The following is a 24,687-nucleotide window of genomic DNA, read 5'->3' as shown; positions in this document are numbered from 1 at the left end:
CCACATCACAACTCGAACCCCAACACATGAGATTCTCCAAATCAACTGGAATAAGGTGTTTGTAAACTGCTGAACCCGTCTGTGAGGGGAAGTGTGGGGAGATGGAATAATGTCAGAGATTGACATGGAAGGAGACGGGTCGACTTGTGATCGAAGGGGCTGTATATAGGCGGGAATATTACTGATTGTTAATTGTAACAGGATCTTACTTAAAATATTCTGGTTTCAGGGAACCCTTGAATTTGAAGCCCGAGTCTGTAAGGGTTTGTGCGGCGCGCTGTGTTTCGGTTCTACTGTCAATAAATGGTTTGAAATTGGCGGTTGCAGATAGCTGGAGGTGGATAATTGATTTACAAATAGATTCAGTCCCACACTCTGATACAGTAGCAGATACTAGCAGAAATGGAATTAATTTCAAACTAACATCAAGTGCCAGAGTCTGATAGATGCAGTAAGAATCCCACTTTCATAAACCGAGTAAGTAGCAGATACATGCGTAATTCTTCGGTGAAAGACAGTACGAGCGGGCAGCACGGTGGCATAGTGGTTAGCACTGTTGCCTCACAGCGCCAGGGACCCGGGTTCGAATCCGGCCTCGGGCGACTGTCTGTGTGGAGTTTGCACATTCTCCCCGTGTTTGCGTGGGTTTACTCCGGGTGCTCCGGTTTCCTCCCACAGTCCAAAGATGTGCAGGTTAGGTTGATTGGCTATGATAAATTGATCCTTAGTGTTAGGGGGGATTAAATACGTGGGGTTACGGGGATAGGGTGGGATATGTGTTGGTGTAGGGGTTATGGGGATCGGGTGGGATATGTGTCGGTGCAGGCTCGATGGGCCGAAATGGCCTCTATCTGTACTGTGGGGTTTCTGTGTGATTCTGTGTGTGTGAGAGACTGACCGATTCAGCACTAATATGACACTAACATGCAGTCCCAGAGACTGACAAATACAGAATGAAACTCACACTCAGTACCAGGGACTGACATCTTAGACTTAGACTTGCACAACATCCCAGTGAATGACAGATACGGAATGAATCCCACACTACACTCAGTACCAGAGACTGACAGATCCAGAATTAATCTTAGACATGCACACCATCCCAGTGAATGACAGATACAGAATGAATCTCAAACTCGCACATCCCAGTGACAGACAGATACAAAATTAATGTCACACACACATACACTACCAGAGAATGACAGATTCTGAATGAATCCCAACACTGACACACGGTACCAGAGTCTGACGGATACAGATGGAGTCCCACCCTAACACATGGTATCAGTGACGGACAGGAAATGAATGGATCCCACACGCACATACTGTAACAGAGACTGAGATTGGTAATGATTCCAACACTTACATAAATCACCAGAGACTGAATAATACAGAACTATTCCAATACACACACTCACAGTACTAGAGACGGGCAGATACTGAACTAAAGTGGTGGAGACCACACTGCAAGACATGAATATAGTGCACTGGTTGGAGGAAGTACATCTAAATTGCTGTCTCGTCCGGAAGAAGTGCTTGGGACCCCAGATAATGGTCTGGGAATTGGTGCATGGATATATGCTCTTGCAATTACCTTTCTGACTACAGGGGGCGTGCTGGTGACAAAATCTCAATCTGATTGGATACATAAAGAAGCCAATCATAGAGATGCAGAACAATGGAATTTGACATCACTCTTCAGCAGCCAATCACAACCATTGCCTTCACCCATCCCTCATTAGCATAGGACTGTGGGGCTGCCTATATATTCCGAGCCCGGCGCGGGTTTGCGTCGTTTTGTGTCTGAAATCGAGTTTGAGAATGGTTGATGAAAAGAAAGCAGTTGCCAAGAAGGGCGCCAAGAAAACCGTCAGTAAACCGGCAGCGAAGGGCGGCAAGAAGCGCAGAAAGTCGAGGAAGGAGAGTTACTCCATCTACATCTACAAAGTGATGAAGCAGGTTCACCCCGACACCGGCATCTCCTCCAAGGCCATGGGCATCATGAACTCATTTGTGAATGAGATTTTTGAGCGCATCGCGGGTGAGGTTTCCCGCCTGGCCCATTACAACAAGCGGCACACCATCAGCTCCCGGGAGATCCAGACCGCCGTGCGCCTGCTGCTGCCCGGGGAGCTGGCCAAGCACGCCGTGTCGGAAGGGACAAAGGCGGTGACCAAATACACCAGCTCCAAGTAAAACTCCACGCTGTCCTGAAAGAACAAACCCAAAACACAACGGCTCTTTTAAGAGCTACCCAAAATCTCTCTGAAAGAGCTACACAAACTCATCTCTCTTTAGACACAATTTACTGTAATTATTTCCGTAACAAGTGTGTTTTGAGAACGTTTGAAGTTCCAGCCGTAGATTTAGTTTTGAATTCTCAGATAAGCACTTTCACTGCCCGGATCAACCTTAGCGTCGCTGTTGTATTTCCCGTCCAGTAAAGTACAAACACGGTCCCTGATCGCTCTTTCCCTTTGATCTCAGACCCATTCACTTGCAGCGCCTTCCGACAAATTAAAAGCTTGTTTTCGAGATGAGACTCTGATTTCAGTCACCTCAATCTCTGCAAAAACATTTTCATTTTTTTCAATGCCAGTTGGGAGTCAATCCTTTTATTAACCAGAGAATTCCTGCAGTGTAACAACCCAGAATGGGGTTTCTTAGAGACCAGAACGCGGTCAGTTTGAACACTCTGTCCCTCTTCTCCTCTCACAGCAGGACTCCCAGATTTGGTTTCACTCCCGCAGCAGCGCCTGCGCAAAGGATCACTCGATAATCTGAATCCTCACTTTTACAGAGATTGAGCTGGAATGTGTCCCGTTACAGAATCAATGGGGATTTAATCCCACCCGTTAAAGTTCGATATTGAACCCGGAATTAATCCTGATTGTAACAGCCTGGAATTTGCAAGGGAGAGATGGAAGAAGACAAAAGGAATAAAAAACTGTCTGGAAATCTTTGGCTAATAGTTAATTTATTAACTTAATTTGCTGGGTTAGGAAAATATTGGCGAGCTTTTTGAAATTAAAAATCGTTGGCAGTCTGACTGTTGAGGACAGTTATTTCCACACACTTGCCATTGGCGGAAAAACAGACTGTGATTGGTCACCGGAGAACACCAATGGAATTCACCACAGAGCGACCAATCACAAGTTTGCTGTCTGCATTCCTCCAGAAGGTAGAAGGGCGGCAGATGTGGGCGGAGTTTATCATTATTTCTTTCAACGAGTGGATTTTGGAAATGTCTGGAAGAGGAAAAACCAGCGGTAAAGCTCGGGCCAAGACCAAATCCCGCTCATCCCGGGCCGGACTGCAGTTCCCTGTGGGCCGTGTTCACAGGCTCCTGCGAAAGGGCAACTACGCTGAACGTGTGGGTGCCGGAGCTCTGGTCTACATGGCTGCTGTGCTCGAGTATCTGACCGCTGAAATCCTGGAGCTGGCCGGCAACGCGGCCCGCGACAACAAGAAGACCCGCATCATCCCCAGACACCTGCAGCTGGCCATCGGCAACGACAAGGAGCTCAACAAGCTGCTGGGAAAGGTGACCATCGCTCAGGGCGGGGTACTGCCTAATATCCAGGCGGTGCTGCTTCCCAAGAAAACCAGCACTGCCAGCTCCAAGAGCAAGTAAAGTGGACAAGATTCAATCTAATAACCCAAAGGCTCTTTTCAGAGCCACCCACTGTATCTGTGAAAGGGCTGCTTACTATTTAGCCATTTTCGGTAAACTGTCTGTCCAACATGTAGAAATCCAGATCCAGAAACACTGCAGCGGGCTTGCTGTGAGCGAATATTCAGATCAGTGATTCAATATAGATGAGGACTGGCTTCAGAGAAAAACAAAACACACGGAACCCTAACGTGAGCGCAGCACTCAATGAACACGTTGTTAGGAGAGCCGAATATGAACGGATGTTAAGAACCGAGTATAAAGTGAGTGAGCGGCTACCATTCCTTATTGGGACAATAATTCCATAGGGAGAACGATATACACCCTGACCCATACAAACATTCCCTTTTTATTTGGGAGACAGGATCTAACCAGAATTGCAGCTCTGGTTAATTTTTAAATACTTCAAATAGTAACTGAAGTTCCCACCTGTCCCTGCATTAAGAGCTGGTTTTAAAGGTGAGTATCAGACTTCAGGCACCTCGTTCTCTCTCTCGGATCCATCCCGGTATGTGGAGTTGGATCAATTCTCTCTCTCCCGCACAGTCGCAGTGACGCTCCCTTGCTCTCACTCCGGCGCAGGCGCAGTGCCGCTCCTTGCCCTCACACGCAGGCGCAGTGCCGCTCCTTGCCCTCTGACGCATGCGCAGTGCCGCACCTTGCCCTCACGCAGGCGCAGTGCCGCTCCTTGCGCTCCCACGCAGGCGCAGTGCCGCTCCTTGCCCTCCCACGCAGGCGCAGTGCCGCTCCCTTGCCTCTTTCTCCCGCGCAGGCGCAGTGCCGCTACCTTTCTCGCTCCCTCCGGCGCAGGCGCAGTGCCGCTCCCGTTCTCTCTCCCTCCGGCGCAGGCGCAGTGCCGCTCCCGTTCTCTCTCTCGCTCGCGCTCTCTCTCTCTCTCTCCCGCGCATGCGCAGTGCCGCTCCCTTTCTCTCTCTCTCTCCCGAGCAGGCGCAGTGCCGCTCCACTGCTGATCCTGGGTTTGCTGTGTGCTGGGCCGGGTGGCGCCGGCCGTTCAGAAACAGGCTGGTTGCCCGGATTACAGGGCCCGCTCTGTGACTGAGGGAACTCGGCCCGACAGCGGCTGCTCAGCCCCGAGTTTAGATCACAGCGAGGGAGGCTCACAGGGTCACCGCTCCGGTTAGTAACTCAGCACAGAAAATGGCGCATTTCCGTCCAGAGCAGTGAGAATGGGGGAGTCTCAGGAAGCCGGAAATTCACAGTGAGTAAAATCTCCAAACTAAACACACAGCCCCGCAACTGGGGATCTGAGGAAAATCTCCAAACTAAACACACAGCCCCGCAACTGGGGATCTGAGGAAAATCTCCAAACTAAACACACAGCCCGGCAACTGGGGATCTGAGCAAAATCTCCAAACTGAACACACAGCCCGGCAACTGGGGATCTGAGGAAAATCTCCAAACTAAACACACAGCCCCGCAACTGGGGATCTGAGGAAAATCTCCAAACTAAACACACAGCCCCGCAACTGGGGATCTGAGGAAAGGCACAAAATCAAACAAATACTCGGCCTTGAAATTGAATTATTAGTAAGCAGATTGAAAGTCTACATTATATTATTTCACGCTTTCAATATTGTTCTTATTTTCTGCTTTGCCACAATTAGATGTCCCGGTGAGAGATGGTGTGATTGAGGAAGGTGCTCAGCTCGAAGTAAACAGGGATTGTAGACTGAGGAACGACAGCAGGTGAACCAGCACAGGATTGTGAGTGCACCAACCGGAGAGAACCCTTCCGATTCAAAGAGCTTCCAGAGATCGACTGTGGAACAAGGTAAGAGAAAGTCCCATTGACTCAGATACACACTGGTCCTGGTGATGGACTGGGGAGAAAGGTCAGAGAGAGTCCCATTGACTCAGATACACACTGGTCCTGGAGATGGGCTGGGGAGAAAGGTCAGAGAGAGCCCCATTGACTCAGATACACACTGGTCCTGGAGATGGACTGGGGAGAAAGGTCTGAGAGAGTCCCATTGACTCAGATACACACTGGTCCTGGAGATGGACTGGGGAGAAAGGTCAGAGAGAGTCCCATTGACTCCGATACACACTGGTCCTGGAGATGGACCGGGAAGAAAGGTCAGAGAGAGTCCCAATGACTCAGATACACACTGGTCCTGGAGATGGACCGGGGAGAAAGGTCAGAGAGAGTCCCATTGACTCAGATACACACTGGTCCTGGAGATGGACGCTCCCGCACTCGCCCCCTGACCCTCCCGCACTCGCCCCCTGACCCTCCCGCACTCGCCCCCTGACCCTCCCGCACTCGCCCCCTGACCCTCCCGCACTCGCCCCCTGACCCTCCCACACTCGCCCCCTGACCCTCCCGCACTCGCCCTGATGGGGCTCTTCTCAAGTACACCATGCGGTGCAATAAAACACCCCCAGAATCAAGGCCCTGCTCCTGGGGAAGGTGATCAGGCCCCAGGAACCAGTACAAGTGAATAAAGTCAGGGTCAAGGCCCTGCTCCTGGGGAAGGTGATCAGGCCCCAGGAACCAGTACAAGTGAAGCGACTCCTTCTGCCGGAGACTTATTAAACATGAATACGCCAAGAGTTGACCAAAAATCAGGTTAGTAATATTAATCAAGGAGTCAATTTCTGCTATAAGGAGGGATGATACCTTAGCAGGTTCCTCTAATGAGGCCATATGGGTAGAACTTAAAAACAAAAAGGGGGCAAGCACTTTGCTGGGCGTATACTATAGGCCCCCATACAGTAAGGGGTAGATAGAGGAACAGATATGTCGGCAAATCTCAGAGGTGTAGAAATAATAGGGTAGTAATTGTTGGGGATTTCAACTTCCCCAATATTAACTGGGATAGTCAGAGTGTGAAAGGCTTAGAGGGTGTGGAATTCTTAAAGTGCATCCAGGAGAGCTTTTTCAGCCAACATGTAGAAAGTCCTACAAGAGAGGGGCGGTACTGGACCTAATTCTGGGGAATGTAGCAGGGCACATGGTAGAAGGGTTAGTAGGAGAGCATTTTGGTGACAGTGACCATAATTCGGTGAGATTTAAAGTAGTTATGGAAAAGGACAAAGATGGACTGGAAATAAAGGATCTAAATTGGGGGAAGGCCAATTTTAATATGATAAGGCAGGATCTGGCCAAAGTGGACTGGGATCAACTACTTGTAGGAAAATCCACATCAGAGCAGTGGGAGTCTTTCAGAAAGGAAATAGAGAGAGTACAACGCCAACATGTTCCTGTAAAGGTCAAGGGTGGGACCAACAAGCCCAGGGAACCCTGGATGTCAAGGGACATACAAGAATGGATTAGGAAAAAAAGGGAGGCTTTTGGCAGATACAAAGGACTAAAAACAGTGGAAGCCCTAAAGGAGTATAGAAAGTGCAGGGGGGTACTTAAAAAAGAAATTAGGAGAACGAAGAGGGGTCATGAAAAAACACAGGTGGGCAAAATAAAGGAAAATCCCAAGGTGTTTTATTAGTATATTAAGGGCAAGAGGATAACCAGGGAAAGAGTAGAGCCCATTAGGGACCAAAGTGGCAATCTGTGTGTAGAGCCAGAAGATGAAGGTGAGGTTTTAAATTAATATTTTGCATCTGTGTTCACTATGGAGAAGGACGATGCAGGCATAGAAATCAGGCAAGGGGGATTGTGATATACTTGAACAAATTAGTATTGAGAGGGAGGAGGTACTAGTGGTTTTAGCAGGCTTAAAAGTGGATAAACCCCCAGGCCCAGACGAGATGTATCCCAGCCTGCTGTGTGAGGCAAGGGAGGAGATTGCAGGGGCTCTGACACAAATTTTCAGAACCTCTCTGACCACAGGGGAGGTGCCAGAGGACTGGAGAACAGCTAATGTAGTACCATTATTCAAGAAGGGTAGTAGTAGGGATAAACCAGGGAATTACAGGCCAGTGAGCCGAACATCAGTGGTAGGGAAATTATTGGAAAAAATTCTGAGGGACAGAATTAGTCTCCACTTGGAGAGGCAAGGATTAATCAAGGATAGTCAGCATGGCTTTGTCAGGGGGAGATCATGTCTAACCAATTTGACTGAATTTTTCAATGGGGGTGACTAGGTGTGTGGATGAGGGCAGTCCAGTTGATGTAGTCTACATGGACTTCAGTCAGGCTTTTGACAAAGTCCCACATGGGAGACTGGTCAAGAAGGTAAGAGCCCATGGGATCCAGGGTAATTTGGCACATTGGATCCAAAATTGGCTTAGTGGCAGGAGGCAGAGGGTGATGGTCGAAGGTTGTTTTTGTGACTGGAAGCCTGTGTCCACTGGTGTAACGCAGGGATCGGTGCTGGGTCCCTTGCTGTTTGTAGTGTACATTAAGGATTTAGATATGAATGTAGGAGGTATGATCAGTAAGTTCGCAGATGACATGAAAATTGGTGGAGTGGTAAATAGCGAGGAGGGAAGCCTCAGGCTACAGGAGAATATAGACGGGTTGGTTAGATGGGCAGCACAGTGGCAAATGGAATTTAACCCTGAAAAGTGTGAGGTGATGCATTTTGGGAGGACTAACAAGGGAATACACAATGAATGGTAGGACCCTAGGAAGGACAGAGGATCAGCGGGACCTTGGCGTGCATGTACACAGATCCCTGAGAGCAGCAGGACAGCTAGATAGGGTGGTTAAGAAGGCATATGGGATACTTGCCTTCATTAGCCGAGGCATAGAATATAAGAGCAGGGAGGTTATGATGGAGCTGTACAAAATGCTAGTTAGGCCACAGCTGGAATACTGTTTGCAGTTCTGGTCGCCACACTATAGGAAGGATGTGATTGCATTGGAGAGGGTGCAGAGGAGATTCACCAGGGTGTTACCTGGGCTGGAGCGCTTCAGCTATGAAGAGAGACTGGACAGGCTGGGGTTGTTTTCCTTAGAGCAGGGAAGGCTGAGGGGGGACCTGATTGAGGTGTACAAAATTATGAGGGGCATAGATAGGGTAGATAGAAAGGAACTTTTCCCCTTTTAGTAGAGGGGTCAATAACAAGGGGGCATAGATTCAAGGTAAGGGGCAGGAGGTTTGGAGGGGATTTGAGGAAAAACTTTTTCACCCAGAGGGTGGTTGGAATCTGGAACTCACTGCCTGAAAGGGTGGTAGAGGCAGGAACCCTCACAAAATTCAAGAAGCATTTAGATGAGCACTTGAAACGCCATAGCATACAAGGCTACGGACCAAGTGCTGGAAAATGGGATTAGATTAGACAGGGCTTGATGGCAGGCGCGGACACGATGGTCCGAAGGGCCCCTTTCTGTGCTGTATAAATCTATGACTCTATGGTAGCACTCTTGCCTCTGAGGCGTAAGGTTGTGGGTTCAAGTTCCACTCCAGAGAATTGAGCGCAAAAATCCAGGCTGACACTCCAGTGCAGTACTGAGGCACTGTCAGAGGTGACGTCTTTCGGATGAGACATTAAACTGAGCCCCTGTCTGCTCTCTCAGGTGGATGTAAAAGATCCCATGACACTATTTTGAGAAAGAAAGACTTGCATTTATATAGTGCTTTCATGACCAGCAGACGTCTTGAAGTGCTTTACAGCCAATGAAGTACGTTTGAGGTGTAGTCACTGTTGTAATGTGGGAAAGAGCAGGGGAAATATCCCCGGTGTCCGAGCCAATGTTTATCCCTCAATCAATGTAACAAAAGGATAATCGCAAAATACTGCGGATGCTGGAAATCTGAAATAACAACAGGAAATGCTGGAAACACTCAGCAGGCCAGGCAACATCTGTAGAGAGAGAAACAGAGTTAACAAAAAGATAGATTATCTGGTCATTATCACATTGCTGTTTGTGGGAGCTTGCTGTGCGCTATTTGACTGCTGCATTTCTTACATTACAACAGTGACTACACTTCAAAAGTACTTCATTGGCTGTAAAGCACTTTGGGACGTCCGGTGGTGTTGAAAGGCGCTATAGAAATGCAAGTGTTTCTTTCTTCACTGGTCTCATCAGCGACCTCTACTGGCTGATGGTTGATTGACAGCCGAGAGTCCGCTCATGCGCACAGGGAGCGGCGGTTTGGACCGAGTCTGGCACAGCGACCCCTCCCGGTCACCAAGGGCAACAACCGCGCATGCCCAGAGGAGACCAGCCCCCTCCCCCATTCAGAGCTGCGCCTGCGCACTCGGATCCTGCCGGACGGAGTCGGCGCAGGACATTCCGGGGAAAGTCCTTGGTGTCGGGTCCAGAGTCGCGATCGGTGACGCAAAGTGAGTTTTCTCCGGTCCGATTGGGTGGAGATTCGTGCGGGGTGGGGGGGGAGGGGTGGATCGGGAGAGAACAAAGAGAAATAGAAAAACCTGAGAGTCGGCGAGGCCCCGGACCAAGCGGCGTCAGTTGGACGGCGCACGTGACCTCCTCGGGGACACGTGACCCAGCTCAGGGCCTGATTGACGGGAGCTTCCGACCAATAGGGAGCGAGCGGGGCGGGGCTGGAGGATCGAGCCGGCGGCGGGTCCTCCAACCAATCGGGGAGCCTGAGGGGCGGGACTTGCGCTGGCTGATTGTCTGATCCGCAGGGCAGTGAGTTTCTCCAGTCCCTTGTTCAGGGCCCGGGGCCAGGGGAGGCTGTGGGCCTTTATTCCCCTCATTGGACACAAGGCTCTTTGGCTCACAACACACTGGCTCAGGTTTTAATAGAGACTTTTTAAATTCATCAATAAAAGCAGATAAACCTCGTGCTTCTGTGGAACAAACTTTCTAATATTTTATAGAATCATAGAATGGTTACAGCACAGAAGGAGGCCATTCAGCCCATCGAGCCCGTGTCGGCTCTCTGCCAGACCACTTCAGCGAGTCCCACTCCCCGCCCTTTCCCCGTAACCCTGCACATTTCTTTACTTCAGGTACTTATCCAATTCCCTTTTGAAAGCCGTGATTGAATCTGCCTCCACCACCCTTTCAGGCAGTGCAGTCCAGATCCTAACCACTCGCTGCATAAAAAAGTTTTTCCTCATGTCGCCTTTGGTTCTTCTGCCAATCACCTTAAATCTATGTCCTCTGGTTCGCGACCCTTCCACCAATGGGAACAGTTTCCACTCTGTCCAGACCCATCATTATTTTGAACACCTCTATCAAATCTCCTCTCTACCTTCTCTGCTGTAAGGAGAACCACCCCAGCTTCTCCAGTCTATCCACGTAACTGAAGTCCCTCATCCCTTATCCCTGGAACCATTGTTGTAAATCTTTTCTGCACCCTCTCTAAGGCCTTCACATCCTTCATAAAGTGCGGAGCCCAGAATTGGACACAATTCACCAGTTGAGGCCGAACCAGTGTTTTATAAAGGTTCATCATAACTTCCTTGTTTTTGCACTCTATGCCTCTATTTATTAAGCCCAGGATCCCATATGATTTTTTAACCACTTCCTCAACCTGCCCTGCCACCTTCAATGATTTGTGCACACATACCCCCAGGTCTCTCTGTTCATGCACCCACTTTAGAATTGTACCCTTTAGTTTATATTGCCTCACTTGGTTCTTCCTACCAAAATGTATCACTTTGCACTTTTCTGCGTTAAATTTCATCTCCCACGTGTCCGCCCATTCCACCAGCCTGTCTATGTCTTCTTGAAATCTATCACTATCCTCCTCACTGTTCACTACACTTCCAAGTTTTCTGTCATCTGCAAATTTTGAAATTGTGCCCTGTACACCCAAGTCTAAGTCATTAATATATATCAAGTGAAGCAGTGGTCCTAGTACTGATCCCTGGGGAACACCACTGTATACCTTCCTCCAGTCCGAAAAACAACCGTTCACCACTACTCTCTGTTTTCTGTCACTTTGCCAATTTTGTATCAATGCTGCCACTGTCCCTTTTATTCCATGGGCTTCAACGTTGCTGGCAAGCCTATTATGTGGCACTTGTCGAACGCCTTTTGGAAATCCATGTGCACCACATTAACTGCATTGCCCTCATCAACCCTCTCTGTTACCTCATCAAAAAACTCAATTAGAATCAGAGCGGCCGGGCCCGGCGGACGTGCGGCCAGGGCCCTGGCACCAGGAAACCCAGGGTGCAGTGCCTCCCCCATCCGAGCCGCCGCTTCCCAGTTTCTTCAGCCGGTTCCACAGAGTCCAACTCGGGAAAAGGACAGGAGCCAGGCTCCCAGAATGGCCCGCGGCCCCGGGGAGCATGTGCACTCTCAGCGGGGAAATCAGCGCGTTGGATAGAGCGGTTTCTGGGGCACGGGTGATTGTGGGTGCTGCGGCCGCCATTAGTCAGTGGCTGTCGGGAAGAGTTTTATTGCAGGCTGACGGAAGGTCGGTCCCTGGTCGCCTGTGTAGGTCTTTTTGTTGCTCCATTTTTGAGGATGTAACTAGTAAAATAGATAAGGGAGAACCAGTGGATGTTGTGTATTTGGACTTTCAGAAGGCTTTCGATAAGGTCCCGCATAAGAGATTAGCATGTAAAGTTAAGGCACATGGGATTGGGGGCAAGGTATTGACTTGGATAGAGAACTGGTTGGCAGACAGAAAGCAGAGTTGGAATAAACGGGTCTTTTTCCGAGTGGCAGGCAGTGACTAGTGGGGTACCACAGGGATTGGCCCTTGGACCCCAGCTATTCACAATATATATTTATGATCTCGACAAGTGAACTAGATGTAATATCTCCAAATTTGCAGATGACACAAAGCTGGGTGGGCGTGTGTGCTGTGAGGAGGATGCTGAGAAACTACAGGAAACTACAGGACAGGTTGGGTGATTGGGCAGAAGCATGGCAGATGCAATATAACGTGGATAGATGTGAGGTTATCCACTTTGGTGGCCGAAACAGGAAGGCAGATTATTATCTGAATGGCAATAGATTGGGAGAAGGGGGAAGTGCAACGAGACCTGGGTGTCCTTGTGCACCAGTCGCTGAAGGTAAGCATGCAGGTGCAGTAGGTGGTTAAGAAGGCAAATGGTATGTTGGCCTTCATAGCGAGAGGGTTTGAGTACAGGAACAAGGATGTCTTGCTGCAGTTGTACAGGGCCTTGGTAAGACCACATCTTGAGTATTGTGTGCAGTTTTGGTCGCCTTGTCTGAGGAAGGATGTTCTTGCCGTGGAAGGAGTTCAGCAAAGATTCACCAGGCTGATACCTGGGATGGCAGGAATGGCATATGAGGAGAGATTGGGACGATTGGGCTTGTACTCGCTGGAGTTTAGAAGAATGAGAGGGGATCTCATTGAAACTTATAAAATTCTGACAGGACTGGACAGACTAGATGCAGGAAGGATGGTCGGGGAGTCCAGAACCAGGGGTCACAGTCTAAGGATAAGGGGTAGGCCATTTAGGACAGAAATGAGGAGGAATTTCTTCACCCAGAGAGTGATGAACCTGTGGAATTCTCTACCACAGAAGGCAGTAGAGGCCAATACATTAAATATAGTCAAGAAGGAGTTGGATATATTTCTTAAGGCTAATGGGATCAAGGGGTATGAGGAGAAAGCAGGGACCGGGTACTGAATTTTGATGATCAGCCATGATCGCATTGAATGGCGGAGCAGGCTTGAGGGGCCGAATAGCCTACTCCTGCTCCTATCTCCTATGTTTCTATGTTTGTATGTTTCTATGCTTCAGTTTGAGCTGGAGTGGAGATGGAGGAGAAGCTGCTGGGTTTAACCCTCAGTACTTCTGAGCCCAGGAGGACCCAACAATTTCCAATGTGAGACTGTCAAGGGAGGTGGATTCTAGGGGAGATTAGGTTGTTACACAGACACTGTCCGTACAATGTAAAAGAGTATTGTTTTAGGAACAAGTATTTCTGTACAGGCTTTTAATCCAGTTTACATCTACAGATTTGTTTTAATTCATTCTTGGGATGTGGGCGTCGCTAGCAAAAGCAGCAAATATTGCCAATCCCCAGTTTCCCGTTGAGAAGGGGGTGGTGAGTCACCTTCTTGAACTACTGCAGTCCGTGTGGTGAAGGTATTCCCACAATGTTGTTCGGTAAGGAGTTCCAGGATTATGACCCAGCAACGATGAATATATCTGAGTTAGGATGGTGTGTGACTTGGAGGGGAACTTGGATGTGATGGTGCTCCCATACAACAGCTGCCCTTGTCCTTCTAGGTGGTGGAGGTTGTGGGTTTTGGAGGTTCTATCAAAGTTCTGGTCGAGTTGCTGATGTATAAAGTTCCTTTCCTTCGGCCCCTCCCCCTCCCACCTCTCCCTCTCTCTCTCTCTTCCCATAGAGGCCAGAGTCTTGTGTAGGCCCAGACCAGGTGGCAGATTCCCTTCCCTGAGGGACATCAGTGAAGCAGTTGGGTTTTTATGTCAATCCGGCAGCTTTCATGGTCACTTTTCTGGTGCCGGCCCCACAATTGACCAGATTCATTGAGCTCAATTTCACAACCTGCCTTTGTTTTCTTGTGGGTTGTCTCTCACGCTCCCTGTTTTAAATTAATTTTACAGGGCACTGGAAGGGGAGGATTTACAGACGGTAAGCTCAAACCAAACATCACATCAAGATCTGACAGAGTCAGTCGACTCATCGGATCTGAATATCACCGGCCTCTGAACATGGAAGCAAAAAGCACCGTTCACAGCGGGGAGAAACCGTACACGTGTTGTGTGTGTGGACGAGGCTTCAGCCGATCTTCTGGCCTATCGAGACACAAGCGCATTCACACTGGGGAGAGGCCGTTCACCTGCTCTGAGTGTGGGAAGGGATTCACTCAGTCATCCCACCTACTGACACACCAGCGAGTTCACACCGAGGAGAGGCCGTTCACCTGCTCTGAGTGTGGGAAGGGATTCACTGGGTCATCCACCCTGCTGATACACCAGCGAGTTCACACTGGGGAGAGGCCGTTCACCTGCTCTGAGTGTGGGAAGGGATTCACTGAGTCATCCACCCTGCTGATACACCAGCGAATTCACACTGGGGAGAGGCCGTTCACCTGCCCTGAGTGTGGGAAGGGATTCACTAATTCATCCCACCGGCTGAGACACCAGCGAGTTCACACTGGGGAGAGGCCGTTCACCTGCTCTGAGTGTGGGAAGGGATTCACTGAGTCATCCACCCTGCTGATACACCAGCGAATTCACACTGGGGAGAGGCCGTTCACCTGCCCTGAGTGTGGGAAGGGATTCACTGAGTCATCCACCCTGCTGAGACACCAGCGAGTTCACACTGGGGAGAGGGCGTTCACCTGCTCTGAGTGTGGGAAGGGATTCACCGAGTCATCCACCCTGCTGATACACCAGCGAATTCACACTGGGGAGAGGCCGTTCACCTGCCCTGAGTGTGGGAAGGGATTCACTGAGTCATCCACCCTGCTGAGACACCAGCGAGTTCACACTGGGGAGAGGTCGTTCACCTGCTCTGAATGTGGGAAGGGATTCACCGAGTCATCCACCCTGCTGATACACCAGCGAATTCACACTGGGGAGAGGCCATTCACCTGCCCTGAGTGTGGGAAGGGATTCACTAATTCATCCCACCGGCTGAGACACCAGCGAGTTCACACTGGGGAGAGGCCGTTCAGCTGCTCCGTGTGTGGGAAGGGATTAACTAATTCATCCCACCGGCTGAGACACCAGCGAGTTCACACTGGGGAGAGGCCGTTCAACTGCTCCGTGTGTGGGAAGGGATTCATTAATTCATCCAACCTGCTGAATCACCAGCGAGTTCACACTGGGGAGAGGCCGTTCACCTGCCCTGAGTGTGGGAAGGGATTCACTCAGTCATCCAACCTGCTGAGACACCAGCGAGTTCACAAGTGACTGCAGGGGGTGGATTCTGCTGTTGTTGCTGCTGTTAATCAAATCCAGGACTGAACCATGTTCATTCTGACAGTTGGGGATTGTTTCTGCTGATGTTAATAACTCCGGGAACTGGGCTGGAGTTTAATATTCTGGATATATGTCAAATAAATCAACTTTGTTTTAAACACATTGTTGTAGATTTTTGTCTTTCCCACCTGAGTGTTTCGCATCACCTGGCTGGAGCTCAGAAAGGACAATGTGGGGGAGGATCGTACGGTGGGAACAGAACTCCAGCCTGGACACAGTCCTTCAGGGCCACACTGAGAGGGGCAAACGGCACTTTGGTCTTTCTTGTCTCTCTTCACTGACAGCAAAGTTGCCGTGCGGGTTAATCTCGAGGCGTGTGAGAAACGTGTCCCAGCCGCTCTCTGCCATGGTTCAGAGCTCCAAGGCACGGAACAGAAGGCTCCTTTAGGAATGTACCCAGTGCTTTTCTTTTAATGGCCTTATTAACCTGTGTCGCTACTTTTAGTGATTTGTGTATCTGTATCCCTGGATCCCTCTGCTCCTCCAGCCCATTTAGACTCTTAGGGGGAAATTCAGTGGCGCCCCCTTTGGGTCGCTAATGTCGTCGGGGCTAATTTTAGTCCCCCGAAAAAGTTAGCGCCCCTGTGCATTAAATTCAGTGGTAGCGCCCCAGGCAGGAGGCAGGGTGCTACTGGAAGCACTCCCCTCCCTCTTGAGGCGCTACCAGTGAATTTCCCGGCACTTCGTGTAACAGCGTCACGCCCGTCGGCACATAGCACCGCGTCATAGCAGACCTCCCTCCCTGATTAAAGGGGCGGGGCCTAGCACTGCGCACACCGGGGCCCTGCTGGACCACCAGGGAGTGGGGTGTCGGATCAAGAGGAGCGCGGGGCTGAGCGATTGCAGCTGACACCCTGAAGAAGGGGAAGGGAGCAGGTGCTGGCACAAGGCCGAAATAAAAAGTTGCCGCCCGACACCTGCCCTTTAAGTGACGCCGCCGCGGCTGCAGGAACGACCCCTGACCCTGTCAGACATATTGTCCGGCGATAGGTCAGGGGTCACAACCCAAGGTTGCAGCCGGGGTGCTGCACATGGTGATGACATCATTGCCGGCGGTGCAGTGCCACGGGGAGCTACCGACTACCTCTGCCACTAACCTCCCGCTGAATATCGTGGGAGGCACAAAGCAACCCAATTTCACCCCCTTGTCCAAGTAGTGAGTGGCCTCCTTATTCTTCCCACCAAAACACACCACCTCACACTGATCTATAGTGAAATTCATTAACACACCACCTCACACTGATCTATAGTGAAATTCATTAACACACCACCTCACACTGAGCTACAGTGAAATTCATTAACACACCACCTCACACTGATCTATAGTGAAATTCATTAACACAGCACCTCACACTGATCAATAATGAAATTCATTAGCACACCACCTCACACTGATCTATAGTGACATTCATTAACACACCACCTCACACTGATCTACAGTGAAATTCATTAACACCACCTCACACTGATCTATAGTGAAATTCATTTGCCAATTACAGATCCATTCTGCAATGTATTAATGTCTTCTTGCGTTTTGTCTTCCTCAGTATTAATTGTACTTCTGATTCCCGAGTCCAAATCATTTATGAACCACAGTGGTCCCACCACCAATCCCTGTGGAACACCACTTCCCACCTTTTGCCAGTCTGAGTAGCTACTCCCAACCCCTACTCTCGGTTTTCTGTTCTGTAACCAGCTTGTTATCCATAAGCAGTATGTAAGATCGACAAGATGACCAAGGTCAGGCCATGTGGAGTGAATCCCTCCATGGCCTCGCCCCTCCCTATTTCTTTCAGCCCCACACCCCCCGAGTTATCTGCACTCCTCTATTTCCAGCCTCTTGAGCATCCCCGATTTTAATTGCTCCACCATTGGCAGCCGTGCCTTCAGCTGCCTGGGCCCTAAGCTCTGGAATTCCTTCCCTAAACCTCTCCATCTCTCTCTCCTTCTTTAAGATGCTCCTTAAAACCTACTTCTTTTACCAAGCTTTTGGTCATCTGCCCTAATGTCTTCTTACGTGGCTCGGTGTCAAATTTTGTTTTATAACGATTCTGTGAACAGCCTTGGGACGTTTTACTACATTAAAGGCGCTTTATAAATACAAGTGGTTGTTGTTGTTTCCTGAAACTAATAAATTCCCCAGAGGGAAAAAAACGTGTACTTTTACTCCCAAATATTAAAAAGTTTGTGCCACAGAAGCACGAGGTTTATCTGCTTTTATTCATAAATTTAAGAAGTCTGAATTGCAATCTGAGCCGGTGTGTTGTGAGCCAAAGAGCCTTGTGTCCAATGAGGGGAATAAAGGCCCACAGCCTCCCCTGGCCCCAGGCCCTGAACAAGGGACTGGAGAAACTCGCTGCCCTGCGGATCAGACAATCAGCCGGCGCAAGTCCCGCCCCTCAGGCTCCCCAATTGGTTGGAGGACCCGCCGCCGGCTCGCTCCTCCAGCCCCGCCCCGCTCGCACCCTATTGGTCGGAAGCTCCCGTCAATCAGGCCGTGGGCCCGAGTCACGTGTCCCTCACCAACTTTACAAAGAAAGTCCTGCGCGGTCGCCGGGCGGAGCAGCTGGTCGGCAGGAGCGGGGTCGGGAGATTAATAAACTGCGGGTAGGCCATGCCGCAGGGTTTATAAAGTTGGAGAATGGCCTTAGGCCCGAATGAGATCCAGCGGCCTGGTCTATGTTCCATCGGACGGCAGCTGTGAGGCTTTTTCTCAGTGACAGGCCCGGGTTATGCACCGCCATCTTGGTGGAGGAAAGACCGACCGGTTCCACCTGCAGCACGGCGCATGCGTGGCCATCTTGGTACAGGAGCAATGAGTGGGCGGGGCTTCAGGCTCCCCGTGACCAGGAGAGACAATCATTGACTCATTGATTTTATTCTCACTCTGCACACAGCGGGTGTAGAACTGAACCCAACCAGAGTAAAGGGAGGGGGAAAACTGGGAGTGGAGGAAAGAAATGTTGGAGATGGTGCGATGGGTTTGGATTTCAGCACAGGGAGGAGGGAGAGTGTGTGGGACGGGGATTTACAGCTTTGGGGGAACAAGAGAGGAAAGAATGTTCCACAGAAACTAGAATTGTTTGTTCTGAATTTCTATCCTGTATTTACAGTGATGGCTTTTGTAAACTCCTTTTACAGGGTGTGAGAAGGGCAGGATTTACAGACGGGAAACTCAAACCAAACATCACATCAAGATCTGACAGAGTCACTCCATTCATCAGGACCTGAATATCATTGACCTTTGACTATGGAAGGACAAACGTTTGTCTCTTCTGTCTGTGGGAAAAGATTTCAAACATCCGTGTGACTGGAAAACACACACCCGAGTGAGAGTGTTCCAGTGTACTGACTGTGGAAAGAGGTTTAACCAGTTACACAGCCTGAAAAAACATTGCACCATTCACAGCGGGGAGAAACCGTACACGTGTTCTGTGTGTGAACGAGGCTTCAACTGATCGTCCAACCTGGAGAGACACAAGGACACCCGCACCACGGAGAAACGGTGGAAATGTGGGGACAGTGGGAAGGGATTCGATTGCCCATCTCACAGTCCTGGGATGGCAGGAATGACGTATGAGGAGAGATTGTGTCGATTGGGCTTATACTCACTGGAGTTTAGAAGATTGAGAGGGGATCTCATCAAAATCTATAAAATTCTGTCAGGCCTGGACAGACTAGATGCTGGAAGGATGTTCCTGATGGCCGGGGAGTCCAGAACCAGGGGTCATAGTCTAAGGATAAGGGGTAGGACATTTAGGACTGAAATGAGGAGGAATTTCTTCACCCAGAGAGTGGTGAACCTGTGGAACTCTCTGCCACAGAGGGCGGTGGAGGCCAGTTCATTAAATATATTCAAGAAAGAGTTGGATATATTTCTTGAGGCTAAAGGGATCAAGGGACATGGGGAGAAGGTAGGGACAGGGTACTGAATTTCAATGATCAGCCATGATCTCATTGAATGGCGGAGCAGGCTCGAAGGGCCGAATGGCCCACTCCTGCTCCTATCTTCTAAGTGTCTATGTTTCTATCCCATCTGGAAACTCATCGACGCTGTCACACCGGGGAGAGGCCATTCACCTGCTCCGTGCGTGGGAAGGGATTCGCAGAGTTATCCAAACTCCAGATACACCAGTGAGTTCACACTGGGGAGAGGCCGTTCACGTGTATTGAATGTGGGAAGGGATTCACTCAGTCATCCAGCCTTCATACACACCAGCGAGTTCACACTGGGGAGAAACCGTTCTCCTGCTCCGTGTGTGGGAAGGGATTTGCAGAGTCATCCAAGCTCCAGATACACCAGAGAGTTCACACTGGGGAGAGGCGGTTCACCTGCTCCATGTGTGGGAAGGGATTCACTGGTTCATCCACCCTGCTGAGACACCAGCTTGCTCACACTGATAAGAGACCATTTAAATGTTCCCACTGAGGGATGAGCTTTAAAAGCTCTGGGGAGCTGAAGGGACACCAGCGAGCTCACACTGGTGAGAGACCATTCACCTTCTCTGTCTGTGGGAAGGGATTCGCTCGGTCCTCCAACCTGCTGGCACATCAGCGAGTTCACACTGACGAGAGACCCTTTAAATGTTCTGACTGTGGGAAAAGCTTTAAACACTCCCGGGAGCTGAATGGACACCAACGATTTCACACTGGGGAGAGACCGTTCACCTGCACTGTGTGTGGGAAGGGATTCACTCGGTCCTCCAACCTGCTGGCACACCAGCTTGTTCACACTGACGAGAGACCCTTTAAATGTTCTGACTGTGGGAAAAGCTTTAAACGCTCCCGGGAGCTGAATGGACACCAATGATTTCACACTGGGGAGAGACCATTCATCTGCACTGTGTGTAGGAAGGGATTCGCTCGGTCCTCCAACCTGCTGGCACACCAGCTTGTTCACACTGACGAGAGATCTGTCAAATGTTCTGACTGTGGGAAGAGCTTTAAAAGTTCTAAGAGCCTTAAAAGACACCAGCGTCTTCACACTGATCATAGAATCTAACAGCATAGAAGGAGGTGATTCGGCCCATCGTGTCTGTGCCAGCTCTTTGAAAGAGCTGTCCAATTTAGTCCCAAACCCCAGCTTTATCCCCAGAACTCTGCAAACTAGTCCTCTTCAACTACATGTCCAATCACCGTTTGAAAGTTCCTGTGGAACCTGATTCCAGCACCCTTTCAGATGGTGCGTTCCAGATCTTAACAACCCTCTGTGTGAAAACAATTCTCCTCATTTCCCTCTAGTTCTTTTAGCAACTATTTTAAATCTGTGACCTTTGGTTACCGACCCACTTGCCAGAGGAGACAGTTTGTTCCTACTTGCTCGATCAAAACCCCTCATCATTTTGAACACCTCTATTAGGTCTCCTCTTAACCGTCTCTGCTCTAAGGAGAACAATCCCAGCTTCTCCAATCTCTCCACATATCTGAAGTCCCTCATCCCTGGTACCATCCTGGTGAACCTCCTCTGTACCCTCTCCAAGGCCTTGACATCCTTCCTAAAGTGTGGTGCCCAGAACTGTACACAAGACTCCAGCTGAGGCCAAAACCCTGCAGCTGTACAAAACCCTGGTTAGACCACACCTGGAGCACTGTGAGCAGTTCTGGGCACCACACCTTAGGAAGGATATATTGGCCTTGGAGGGAGTGCAGCGTAGGTTTACCAGAATGATACCCGGACTCCAAGGGTTAAGTTACGAGGGATTATACAAATTAGGGTTGTGGTCCCTAGAATTTAGAAGGTTAAGGTGTGATCTGATCGAAGTTTTCAGGATATTAAGGGGAACAGATAGGGTAGATAGAGAGAAACTATTTCCGCTGGTTGGGGATTCTCGGACTGGGGGCATAGTCTAAAAATTAGAGCCAGACCTTTCAGGAATGAAATTAGGAAACACTTCTACACACAAAGGGTGGTAGAACTTTGGAGCTCCCTTCCACAAATGGTAATTGATGTTAGATCAATTGTTAATTTTAAATCTGAGATTGATAGGTTTTTGTTAACCAAAGGTATTAAGGGATATGGGCCAAAGGCGGGTGTATGGAGTTAGATCACAGATCAGCCATGATCTCATTGAATGGCGGAACAGGCTCGAGGGGCTGAATGGCCTCCTCCTGTCCTATGTTTCTCACTAGTGTTTTGTAAAGGTTTAGTGTAACTTCCTTGTTTTTGTTTTCAATGGCCCTATTTACAAAGCCAAGTATCCCACACCCTTTCTGAACCGCCTCACCAACTTGCCGCGGCACTTTCTAAGATTTGTGATTATGGACCCCCAGGTCCCTCTGCTCTTGCACCCCCTCAAAATAGTCCCATTTAGATTATACGGCCTCTCCCTGTTGTTTCTCCCAAAGTGCATCACTTCACACTTATCCTCATTTAATTTCATCTGCCTTGTGTCTGCTCATTTCACAGTCTGTCTCTGTCCTCCTGAAGTCTGCTACTACTATGCTCATTATTTACTAAGTTGCCAAGTTTTGTATCATCTGTAAATTTCAAACTTGTACACCTATACCCAAGTCCAGGTCAGTTATATATAACAAGAAAAGCAATGGTCCTAATCCCGACCCCTGGGGGAACCCACTGCATACTTCCCTCCAGTCAGAAAAACATCCCTCAGCACTGCTCACTGTCTCCTATCCCTCGGCCAATTATATACCCAAATTACCATCAGCCCTTTAATACCATGTGCTTCTCTTTTCCGAGTAGGTCTCCTGTGTGGTACTTTATCAAATGCCTTTTGAAAGTCCATAAGAACATAAGAAATAGGAGCAGGAGTGGGCCATACGGCCCCTCGAGCCTGCTCCACCATTCAATAAGATCATGGCTGATCAACCTCAACTCCACTTTCCCACCCGATCTCCATATCCCTTGATTCCCCTAGAGTCCAACAATCTATCGATCTCAGCCTTGAATATACTCAAAGACTCAGCATTCACAGCCCTCTGGGGCAGAGAATTACAAAGATTCACCACCCTCTGAGTGAAGAAATTCCTCCTCATCTCGGTCTTAAATGGCCGACCCCTTATCCTGAGACTGTGACCCCTCGTTCTAGACACTCCAGCCAGGGGAAAACAACCTCTCAGCATCTACCCTGTCAATCCCCTTCAGAATCTTGTATGTTTCAATGAGATCACCTCTCATTCTTCTAAACTCCAGAGAGTATCGGCCTATTCTACACAATCTCTCATCATAGGACAGCCCTCTCATCCCAGGAATCAATCTAGTGAACCTTCGTTGCACCGCCTCCAAGGCAAGTATATCCTTCCTTAGATAAGGAGACCCAAACTGTGCCCAGTACTCCATGTGTGGTCTCACCAAGGCCCTGTACAATTGTAGCAAGACTTCCTCACTCTTATAATCCAACCCCCTTGCAATAAAGACCAACATGCCATTTGCCTTCCTTATTGCTTGCTGTACCTGCACGCTAGCTTTCTGTGTTTCTTGCACGAGGACACCCAAATCTCTCTGAACACCAACATTTGAAAGTTTCTCACCATTTAAAAAAGATTCTGTTTTTCTATTCTTCCTACCAAAGTGAATAACCTCACATTTCCCTACATTATACTCCATCTGCCACCTTACTGCCCACTCACTCAGTCTATCTATATCCCTTTGCAGAGTCTCTGTGTTCTCCTCACAGCTTACTGTCCCACCTAGCTTTGTACCATCAGCAAACTTGGATACATTACACTCGGTCCCTTCATCTGGGTCATTAATATAGATTGTAAATAGCTGGGGCCCCAACACTGATCCTTGCGGCACCCCACTAGTTACAGCCTGCCAACCTGAAAAAGGTCCGTTTATCCCTACTCTCTGTTTTCTGCCTGTTAACCAATCCTCTATCCATGCTACTATATTACCCCCAACCCCGTCAGCCCTAACCTTGTGTAATAATCTTTTATGTGGCACCTTGTCGAATGCCCTTTGGAAATCCAAATATACTACATCCACTGGTTCCCCTTTATCTACCCTGCTAGTTACATCCTCAGATAACTCTAATAAATTTGTCAAACCCGATTTCCCTTCCATAAAACCATGTTGACTCTGCCTACCCATGTTAGGATTTTCTAAGTGCCCTGATACAACTTCCGTAACAATGGATTCCAGCATTTTCCCAACGACTGATGTCAGGCTAACTGGCCTGTTGTTCCCTGTTTTTTCTCTCCCTCCTTTCTTGAATAGCGGTGTTACATTTGCGACCTTCCAATCCGCTGGGACCGTTCTAGAACCTCGGGAATTTTGGAAGATCAAAACCAATGCATCCACTATCTCTTCAGCCACCTCTTTTAGAACCCTAGGATGTAGGCCGTCAGGTCCAGGGGATTTGTTGGCTTTTAGTCCCATTAGTTTCTCTAGTACTTTACATTAAGTTCCTCACCCTCATTAAACCCTCTGTTCCCCACCATCTTTGGTATGCTTTTGTGTCTTCTACTGTGAAGAGATGCAAAATATTTGTTTTATCGTTTCTGCCATTTTCTTATTCCCCATAATAATTTCTCCTGTCTCTACCTCTAAGGGACCAATGTTGTCAGCTGTGGCTCAGTGGGCAGCTCACTCGCCTCTGGGTCAAAGGGTGGTGGGTTCAAGTCCCACTCCAGAGACTCGAGCACATAAAGCTAGGCTGACACTCCAGTGCAGTGCTGAGGGAGTGCGGCACTGTTGGAGGGGCCGTCTTTCGGATGAGACGTTAAACCGAGGCCCCGTCTGCTCTCTCGGGTGGATGTAAAAGATCCCATGGCAGTATTTTGAAGAAGAGCAGGGGAGTTATCCCCGTTGCCAATATTTATCCCTCAACCAACATAACAAAACCGATTATCTGGTCATTATCACATTGCTGTTTGTGGGAGCTTGCTGAGTGAAAATTGGCTGCTGCACTTCCCACATTACAACAGTGACTACACTTCAAAAAGTAAAGTGCTTTGAGACGTCCAGTGGTCGTGAATGGCGCTATAGAAATGCAACTCTTTCTTTACTTTTGCTACTCTCTTCCTTTTTGATGCTTTTGATTTAATGATTAAACATTTAAGAAATTATTGCAGTGACAAAGGCTGTCTGTGAAACTGGAGGAAATTTGTCTTTAAATAATGTTATTTAAAAAAATTTTTTTAATGTAAGATTGAACATTTTATTTACAGTAAATGACATTTACAGAGCTCAGGTCTCAGCTCTTTGTACAAAGTCACAAGCCCTCATGCCTACAAGGCAGGGGTCCCAGTCTCTACAAGCTTCTTGA

General features: G+C 49.0%; 2 protein-coding genes across 3 annotated transcripts; both read left to right on the top strand.

The window, feature by feature from the left end:
- Positions 1-3,090: 3,090 nt before the first annotated feature.
- Positions 3,091-4,158, top strand: LOC147084115 (histone H2A type 2-C-like). Its single transcript, XM_085979880.1, has one exon. It carries the CDS (start codon positions 3,125-3,127, stop codon positions 3,632-3,634), a length of 510 nt encoding a protein of 169 aa, XP_085836006.1. The 5' UTR covers positions 3,091-3,124; the 3' UTR covers positions 3,635-4,158.
- Positions 4,159-4,618: 460 nt separating this feature from the next.
- Positions 4,619-15,558, top strand: LOC147084114 (uncharacterized). 2 transcript variants are annotated; one of them, XM_085979917.1, is made up of 3 exons: positions 4,619-4,810; positions 5,299-5,465; positions 14,078-15,558. In XM_085979917.1, exon 3 carries the CDS (start codon positions 14,186-14,188, stop codon positions 15,389-15,391), a length of 1,206 nt encoding a protein of 401 aa, XP_085836043.1. In that variant the 5' UTR covers positions 4,619-4,810; positions 5,299-5,465; positions 14,078-14,185; the 3' UTR covers positions 15,392-15,558. The 2 variants fall into 2 exon arrangements, with proteins under 2 accessions (XP_085836043.1, XP_085836042.1); XM_085979916.1 differs by having other exon boundaries at positions 4,619-4,892.
- The last annotated feature ends 9,129 nt before the right edge of the window (positions 15,559-24,687 follow it).

The sequence above is a fragment of the Somniosus microcephalus genome, unplaced genomic scaffold (assembly GCF_052327205.1).
Source record: "Somniosus microcephalus isolate GS21.2 unplaced genomic scaffold, FLI_Smic_1.0 scaffold2, whole genome shotgun sequence".
Classification (NCBI taxonomy): Eukaryota; Metazoa; Chordata; class Chondrichthyes; order Squaliformes; family Somniosidae; genus Somniosus; species Somniosus microcephalus.
This window is presented reverse-complemented; position numbering and strand designations above follow the sequence as displayed.

Coding starts and splice junctions, on each gene's coding strand:
- LOC147084115 (XM_085979880.1), top strand. CDS start 3,125: ATGGAATTCACCACAGAGCGACCAATCACAAGTTTGCTGTCTGCATTC.
- LOC147084114 (XM_085979917.1), top strand. CDS start 14,186: ATGGAAGCAAAAAGCACCGTTCACAGCGGGGAGAAACCGTACACGTGT.